The following is a 9,016-nucleotide window of genomic DNA, read 5'->3' on the forward strand; positions in this document are numbered from 1 at the left end:
GAGGGAGTGGAGAGAGAGAGAGAAAGCCAGATGGGACGATCTTGTCCAGCCGTCTGCACTGTTTGAGGCGGGGTTGGGACCGCAGCCGAAAGGTGGAGACCTCGGCCGGGGGGAGTTGGAAGAGAGGAGAAGAGTACAGGAGATGGAGGATCGAGCCATTATGGCCAAGGCTGCGAAGTTAATAGAGGCGCAGAGGGACCGACCGGCTGAGCCGCTCTCGCGGGAGAGGATCCGACCACGCCCTAGGCCTTTGGGGGAGAAAGACTTGGGCAGCTTTGAGCCTCTTCCGCCGCCTGTAGACCCTGTAAAGGAAAAGGCCAGAGGGGGGGTGACGGTCATGAAGAAAAAGAAGGAGAAGAGGAAGAGGGGGGCCCCAGAGGAGGCTGCAGAGGAGTCTGGGGCCAAGAGAGCGAAGGTGGCCCCAACGGATGCAGAGGTCCCTGCGGCAAAGGACGCCCCAGAGGAAGTGGAGATCATCCCAACGGTGGAGGTTGTGGAGGTGGGTCCACCAGTACAAGTGGAGGCTGGGGTGGGGGAGGCGGCGCTGAGTGGGAGGGAACAGGTTCAAAGGAGGCCCGACCCCCAGGAAGGGGGGGTTCGTGTGGCCACGGCTATTTATCATGCGCGCGCGGTAGCTGGGAGGATGGAGGGAGAAGAAGGCCCAGCCAGGGCGGGAGCCGACCGCCTGGTGAAGATTGTGGACGAAGGAGCTCTGCGCGCGGCATCTGGGTATGGTGAGGCCGACCTGCTGAGGGGGTTATGCTCCGCCCAAATGGAGGTGACTACCTTGGCGGGGGCTCTTCTCAGGAAAGTTGGGGCCGCCAAGTTGAAGGCTGAGGAGGCCAGAGCCCAGCTGGCCAAGTTGAGGAAGGACAGTGCCTACTGGGAGACTGCCTATGCCGACCTGCCAGCAGTTAAGTTGGAACTGGAGGACACACGCCGTAAGGTTGTGTCGCTGGAGTTCCAACTGGCTGGTGAGCAGAAAAAGTTGGAAGAGTCCGAGAAGGCCTGCGCGGTGGCGGTCGAGAGGCACGAGGAGGCTATGACCAGCAATGAAGAGCTGGTCAGGCAGAAGGATGAAGCGGACTCCAGAATTGGAGACCTGCTGAAGGAGCTGGGGGAGGAGCGCACCAGAGCAGAGGAGGACAAGGGGAGGCTTCTGAGGGAATGGGAGAGGGAGAAGGCGAAGATGGCGGCGGAGCTAGAGAGTCTGAGGAAGGGGATGGAAGAGGAGAGGGCGACGGCAGCTGCTGGAAGGGTGGCTCTGCAAAGGGAGTTGGACGAGGAGAGGGCGAAGGCGGCGTCTGAAAAGGCGGCCTACCCTGATCTATGCGTCGCAGCAGTGGAGCAGTATAAAGGGTCCTCCGAATTTCAAATGGTGGTGGATGCTGCTGTCGCCAGGAGTCTGGCTGGTCAAGAGCCTGGGGAGGTGGGCCCGTCAAGGAAGACTGCTGGAGGTAGGACAGAATCAGAGGTGATTGAAAGCTTCAAGCAGTCCGACTTCTATAAGCATGAAATGGCCGAGTACTGGGACAGCGGTTGGAAAATGTTCAAGCGTAGAGCTGATGAGCTGTTTCCAGACTTGGACCTGAGTAGTGTGACAATAGGCGAGGATGATGTGGCCCAGACCCCCCTGGACGAAGGCGTTGAAGAAGAGGATCTAGCATCCAGCGAGGAAGAGTAGCCAAGGAGAAGAAGGGCTGGGCGTGCTTTGTGGGGTTTGGTTAAGTGTATACATTGTAATTTTTGTTCATTGTTTTTTTATTTATTTATTTATTTTTTTTACATTGTAATTCGATGAGTGAATGAATAAATAAATGAAGGGTTTGGTTAAGATGAATTTGTGTACGAATGTTATTTTGTGTCTGTTGGCAGCTGACTGTTTGTGCAGCAAAAATGAATAAAAACCTTGTGCAGTAAAAATGAGTAAGAAATTTTGTGCAGTAAAAGTCCACAAATGAGGATAAAGGGTAAGTTACAAGTAGTAGCTAGACAGTTAAGGGTAAATTTGAAAGTGAATGTGAAAAATGTAAGTGTTATGAGGAGGTTTGGAAACGGACGAGTGAGAGTGTAAACATGAAAGTGAGAGTAAGTAAGTGTTATGGGGAAGTTTGAAAATGTGACCAAGTGTGAAAAATGTAGCCTTGTTTGGTTTTGGAGTGCTCGGTCGAGTGTTCAGTCTAGCTGGGGCTTTGAAGTGCTTGGTCTGGCCGAGGCCTTGAAGTGCTCGGTCTGGCCGAGGCTTTTGAGTGCTCGGTCTGGTCGAGGCTTTGAAGTGCTTGGTCTGGCCGAGGCCTTGAAGTGCTCGGTCTGGCCGAGGCTTTTGAGTGCTCGGTCTGGTCGAGGCTTTGAAGTGCTTGGTCTGGCCGAGGCCTTGAAGTGCTCGGTCTGGCCGAGGCTTTTGAGTGCTCGGTCTGGTCGAGGCTTTGAAGTGCTCGGACTGGCCGAGGCTTTGAGTGCTCGGTCTGGCCGAGGCTTCGAGTGCTCGGTCTGGCCGAGGCTTTTGAGTGCTCGGTCTGGCCGAGGCTTTGAAGTGCTCGGACTGGTCGAGGCTTTGAAGTGCTCGGACTGGCCGAGGCTTTGAGTGCTCGGTCTGGCCGAGGCTTCGAGTGCTCGGTCTGGCCGAGGCTTTGAAGTGTTCGGACTGGTCGAGGCTTTTGAATTGCTGTCGGTGGCAATGTTATGGGATCGTCATACAAACATTTGAATTATGAAAGTGTAGATCTGCAATCGGAATTTGCGTTATATATAAAGAAAAGGGGAATACAACAATATTGGTAATACGAAAATATGAACTTATTGAAAGTAACGCTTCAAATGTTCTGCATTCCAGGGATGGGGCAGGTCTCGGCCTTCCATGTCTTGGAGTCGGTAAGTGCCTGGTCGTGGTCGGGCTTTGACGATGTAGGGGCCCTCCCATTTGGCTGCCAGTTTGCCCTCGGCTGGATTCTTTGTGGCGAGAGTCACTTCTCGTAAGACAAGATCCCCCACAGAGAACTCTCGAGGTCGGACTCGGCGGTTGTAGTGTGTTCTCATTTTCTGCTGGTAAGAAGCCAATCTGACAGCGGCGGTTTCTCTGAGCTCTTCGACTAGATCGAGGTGTGTTCGATGGAGCTCTTCGGCTGAGGCCAGATCCGGATGTAAAACCCTAGGAGTGGGGAGGCCGACCTCTACCGGGATAACCGCCTCAGTGCCATATGTTAAGCGAAAAGGGATTTCGCCGGTGGGGGTGCGAGCTGTGGTTCGGTAAGCCCAGAGTACATTGGGCAGTTCCTCGGCCCAAAGGCCTTTAGCAGCTTCGAGCTTGGTTTTGATGATTTTGAGAAGGGAACGGTTGGTGACTTCAACTTGGCCGTTTGCCTGGGGGTGACCGGGGGAGGAGAAGCACGGTTGGATCTGGAGATCTGCACAAAATTTTCTGTACCTCGCGTTATCGAATTGTTTGCCATTGTCAGAGATGATGGCTTGAGGGATGCCAAATCGGCAAATGATCGATTGCCAGATAAACCTGGTTGTGTTCCGCTCGGTGATTGTGGCAAGGGGTTCAGCTTCGACCCACTTGGTGAAGTAATCGATGGCAACGATTGCGAATTTGGTCTGACCTCGACCGGTGGGAAGGGGACCGACCAGGTCAATCCCCCATTTGGCAAACGGATAAGGACTGCAGAGTGTGATTAACTCTGTAGGAGGAGCATGAGGGATGTTGGCGAAGCGTTGGCATTTGTCGCATTTGAGCACGAAATCAGTCGTATCCTGACTGAGTGTTGGCCAAAAATACCCAGTACGGAGTACCTTCTGGGCAAGGGATCTGCCTCCTGAGTGATTGCCACAAATCCCCTCATGGATCTCCTGCATTACGTAAGTTGCTTGCGCTGGATTGAGGCAGCGTAGGTATGGCCGGGAGAAACCGCGTTTGTACAATATGTCGTCGATAATGACGTAATTGGACGCTTGGGATCGGACTTTGGAAGCCTGCTGCTGGTCCTCTGGGAGTGCTCCTGTGGTCAGGAATAGGAGGATGTCGGATGCCCATGGGATAGGTTCATTATGAATGTATTGTATAGCTTGTAGACTCGGTGAAACGGCTGGGTGGTGTAGGTATTCTATGCGGACATCATGGCTGAGAGTAGGATGGTCAGCTGAAGCCAACTGAGCCATCTCGTCTGCTTTGGAGTTGTCTGCCCGAGGAATATGTCTGATGTGGAAGGTATTGAAGAGGCGAGCAAGGGGGAGTGCCAGGTCTCTGTAGGCTCGCATCGTATCGTCCTTGGCGTCAAAGTCCCCCGTCATTTGACCGACGACGAGTTGGGAGTCGCTGAAAACTCGGAGGTGGCTGACCCCTATGTCCTTGGCGAGGCGGAGTCCTGCTATTAATGCCTCATACTCGGCTTCATTGTTGCTTGCTTCAAACAGGAAACGGAGGGCACATTTGAAGTGACCGCCCTCAGGAGAGGTGAGGATGATGCCGGCACCGCTTCCTTCTCTTCGGGACGACCCATCAACATTGAGAGTCCAGGAATGAGGATCTTCTGGCTCTGTTGGAGTTGGTAAGGGCGGGGGTGTGGTGGTCGGGGTCGGTTTAGTGAATTCCATGATGAAATCAGCTATAGCTTGCCCTTTGATTGCTGTCCGAGGGCGGTAAGAGATGTCAAACTGGCTGAGTTCTACTGACCACTGCATCAATCTGCCTGAGAGTTCCGGTTGCTGCATGACCTTCTTCAGGGGCTGGTCGGTGAGGACCACTATGGAGTGGGCTTGGAAGTATGGGCGGAGTCGTCTAGAGGCAATGACCAAGGCCAGGGATAGTTTTTCCAGCAAGGGGTAGTTCTGCTCCGCGCCCCTGAGGGCTCGGCTAATGTAATAGACCGGTCGTTGGACTGAGCCATCTTCTCGGAGGAGAGCCGCACTGACTGCGGTTTCTGATACTGCTAGGTAGAGAAAGAGAGGCTCACCCGTGATTGCTTGAGAGAGAAGGGGGGGGTTAGCCATGCATTGCTTTAACTGTTGGAAGGCCTCTTCGGACTCAGTTGTCCATTCAAAGGTCTGCCGAAGGACTTTGAAGAAGGGCAAGCACTTATCTGTCGCGCGGGAGATGAAGCGGTTAAGGGCCGCCACTCGGCCGGTGAGCCTCTGAACTTCTTTGACCGTCCGAGGTGACTGCATCTCGACCAAGGCTTTGATCTTCTCAGGGTTAGCTTCGATGCCGCGTTGGCTGACCATAAAACCCAAAAATTTGCCAGATCCTACGCCGAACGCGCACTTCTCTGGGTTGAGCTTCATCTGGTACTTGCGCAGGGTGGTGAAGGTTTCTCGTAAATCAGTGAGGTGGTCGGAGGAGTATTTGCTTTTGACTAGCATGTCGTCGACGTAGACTTCCATATTCCGGCCTATTTGGTGATGGAAAATGGTGTTAACCAGCCGCTGATAAGTGGCCCCAGCATTCTTCAATCCGAACGGCATTACCCGGTAATGGTAAGTACCTCGGTCGGTAATAAATGATGTGTCCTCCTGGTCGGATGTGTGCATTAGGATTTGGTTGTACCCAGAGAAGGCATCCATGAAGCTGAGCATTTGATGACCGGCGGTGGCGTCGACCAGCAGATCTATGCGAGGGAGGGGGTAACTGTCTTTAGGACATGCTCGGTTCAAGTCAGAGTAGTCGACACAGAGCCGCCATTTGCCATTGTGTTTTCGGACGAGGACCACATTGGACAACCACCTAGGATAGTCCACATTTCTGATGAATTGGGCTTCGAGGAGTTTGTTAACTTCGGCGGCTATAAGGGTGTTGCGCTCCGGATGGAAGATGCGCTGCTTCTGGCGGTGGGGTCGAAAATGGGGTTCGATGCTAAGGCGATGGGTTATGAAGGAGGGGTCGATGCCTGGCATGTCAGAATGAGTCCAGGCGAATACATCTCTGTGCTCGGTTAAGAGGGCAGTAAGGTCGGCCTTGGCTTGAGCGGGTAATTGGCTGCCGATCTTGGCGGTTCTGATTGGATTGGTGGGATCAATGTTGACTTCAACAAGTTCCTCTACAGGTTCACCTCTGACCAGCTCGTCCTCGTCTCGGACGTCAAGCCCTTCGATGATCATGGCCTCTTTTAGCTTGACTTCTTTGAGTGAGGCGACATAACACTCCCTGGCTGTGGTTTGTTCGCCTTTGACGGTTCCGACGCCGAGGTCGGTGGAAAATTTCATGGCCCGATGGTATGTGGAAGTGATGGCTTGGAAGGTATTTAGGGCTGTGCGGCCAAGGATGATGTTGTAAGCGGAGGGGCAGTCGACCACGAGGAAGGTGAGCAGCTTAGTGGTCTGCCGCGGGTGCTCACCGATGGTGATAGGCAGATCGATGGAGCCGATGGAGGTCACTCGGTCTCCGGTGAAGCCGACCAGAGGGGTTTGGAGAGGGGACAGGCTCTCTTCCCCAACCTTGAGTTGGCAGAAGCAATTGAGGAAGATGATGTCTGAAGAGCTGCCGTTGTCTATGAGGACTCGTCTGACTTTGTAGTTGGAGAGGATGGCGGAAATGACAAGGGGGTCATCATGTGGGTAACGGACTCCGGCACAGTCGGTATCGGTGAAGGTGATGGGTTCGATCCATTGTTTTGACTGTTTGGGAGGTCGGTCCACCGTCATTACTGCTTTGTCTGAGCCTTGTCTGATTTTTCTGAGTTCTGCCTTCTGGGCTGAGCGGGATGGCCCCCCGCAAGCAAGGCCTCCTGAAATGACTCTAATTTCGCCGACTGGTGGGGGGGGATTGCCCGGAGGCCGAGGCTGTGGTGGGGGGCGATCGTGGCCTTCGTTTGGTGGGGCTGGATTGCGGGGCGGTGTGCGTCGGCGATTGTTCCTGGGATGGTCAGTTCTTTGTCTCTGTGGGGGACGGGGGTCTGTGAATCGGCTGAGACGGCCCTGGCGGATGAAGGTCTCGATCTGGTCTTTGAGGTTAATGCACTCATCGGTGGTATGGCCATGGTCTTGGTGGAAACGGCAGTATTTGGACTGATCTTTCCGGGTGGAAGGGTTTCGGGACGGTAGGGGCCATTTGAGGGGGTAGTCCCGCTGGATCTGGTTGAGGACGTGATCCATAGGGGAGTTGAGAGGGGTGTACCGCTCGAACCGACCGGGCGGTCGGGTCGGAATCGATCGGTCAGTTCGGGGGGGGCGGTCATTATACTGGGCGGTTCTGGGCTCGGAGTCTTTCCTCTTCTCTCTGGGAGTCGGATTTTTAGGGGTCGGCTCTTGTCGAGCGGCCAGGGAATCTTCTGCATTCATGTATTTCTGAGCTTTGGACAGTAGGGCTGCCATGGTGGTTGGGGGGTTTTTGGAGAGGGAGAAGAGGAAGTCAGACGACCGCAGGCCGGCCATAAAGGCGGTGAGGATGACCTTGTCGTCATTTTCCGCTACTTGAAGGGCTTCGGTATTGAAACGGGTGACAAAGCTGCGGAGCGACTCCCCCTCGGTCTGACGAATGTTAAGGAGCTGGGTGGCCGGGCGCCTCTGACGCTGGGCTCCAATAAAATGGCTCAGGAAGGAGTCACTGAGGTGTTGAAAGGCGGAGACGGATTCCGCCGGTAGCTGGCTAAACCACAGCCGAGCTGATCCCTTTAGTGTCACTGGAAAAGCTCGGCACATGATCTCATCAGGGAAGGCATGGAGGACCATGAGGGTGCGGTAGGTTTCCAGATGGTCGACTGGGTCCGTCGTGCCATCGAAGGAGTCAATGGTAGGCATCTTGAACTTGGCAGGCAATGGTTTGTCGCGGATGGAGGCAACAAAAGGTGAGTTGGCGGTGGCCGAGGGCTTGTGCTGGATGTTCTGCATGACCCCTTGTAGTTGGAGTTTCATAGCTCGGATTTCAGCGTCCCAGAGGGGGGTGTTGTCGCCATGGTCGGCCAATGGAGGCTGGACGCTGCTAGCTTCCCCCTCAGGAGGCAGTACTGCAACCGGCGGGCGTGGAGGTGGTATGTTTTCATGTTGGGGAGGAAGGTGCTGCGAACCTTCTGGGTTAGGTGGAGGGGGCTGTGGAGCGAGATGGTCTGGGGCTGTTCCTTGGTTGGGTGGAACGTTTGGAGGTGGAACGGGGGGGTTTGTTTGGAGTAACGCATTGATCAGGGCCTGGTTTTGCTCGGCCATGCGGTTAATGCTGTTGGTGAGCTCGATGATGTATTGTGGTGGATTGATTGGGTGGGAGGGGTCTGTTTGGTGACCGGAGGCGTTGTGGTGAGAAGCCATGGACCTAGTCGTGACCATACACCTAGATGGGCAAAAAGGAGAGGTGATAGTGAGAAGGGAGGGCTCCGGCGGTAGTGAACACAACTACCGCGCGAATAAACCAGTACCTTCCCACAGACGGCGCCAGCTGATGAGGTATCGGTTCCCGGGTGGATGGGTCGGACCGGCCCAGGCTCTTCAGGCTCCGGCTCAAGAAGGAGACTCCGTCAGATGACCTGCATGCAAGTTCGGGGGGGGGGGGGAACGGGGTAGTCCCCCAGTGAACCCTCCGGTGCAAGAATTAGTAGAGCAGAGTATGAAAAACTGTATATCGAGAGATCAAGAGAGAGATAACTTCACCTTTTTCTTTCCTCTTATCCTTGCTTATATTCTTTTGTCATCATTTTTCCTGTCTCCTGTGACGTGCTTTTTTCGCCGAAAGCCTGTGCCATAGCTCATCTTGTTTAGGGTGATGGAGGCTCTGTTCCGGCGGGGAGTGCTGTTGTAATAAATGTTGTGATGGGTCGCATTAATGGTGATGTGTTGTGATAATAACTCTGCAGATCTTTGTCTGCTGATGTGGCCCGTGTCCCACCTGCCGTGTGCCTAAATGCCGTTGGCCCTTCATGTCTAGGTGGCCTCCAGCTGTTCTGGGCCTTGTCAACCGGGTTGTGCCATTGGCCCCAAGCGATGGGTTCGGGGCGGTTTGCCGTGGGCCGTATGCCTTGTGGGCCTATCCATGTCACTAACCAAGGAAGCAACATTACTAAAGGCTTTTTTGTTCAGAAAAATTAGGATCGCAGAA

General features: G+C 54.3%; 1 protein-coding gene across 1 annotated transcript; it reads right to left on the minus strand.

The window, feature by feature from the left end:
• Positions 1-2,708: 2,708 nt before the first annotated feature.
• On the minus strand, positions 2,709-8,345 carry LOC145793441 (uncharacterized). The gene is made up of 2 exons (XM_082876269.1): positions 3,425-8,345; positions 2,709-2,724 (listed from the first exon to the last, which is right to left on the minus strand). Exons 1-2 carry the CDS (start codon positions 8,248-8,250, stop codon positions 2,709-2,711), a joined length of 4,842 nt encoding a protein of 1,613 aa, XP_082732395.1. The 5' UTR covers positions 8,251-8,345.
• Positions 8,346-9,016: the final 671 nt, after the last annotated feature.

This window comes from Camellia sinensis, chromosome 6 (assembly GCF_055761805.1).
Source record: "Camellia sinensis isolate YWXY chromosome 6, ASM5576180v1, whole genome shotgun sequence".
NCBI lineage: Eukaryota > Viridiplantae > Streptophyta > Magnoliopsida > Ericales > Theaceae > Camellia > Camellia sinensis.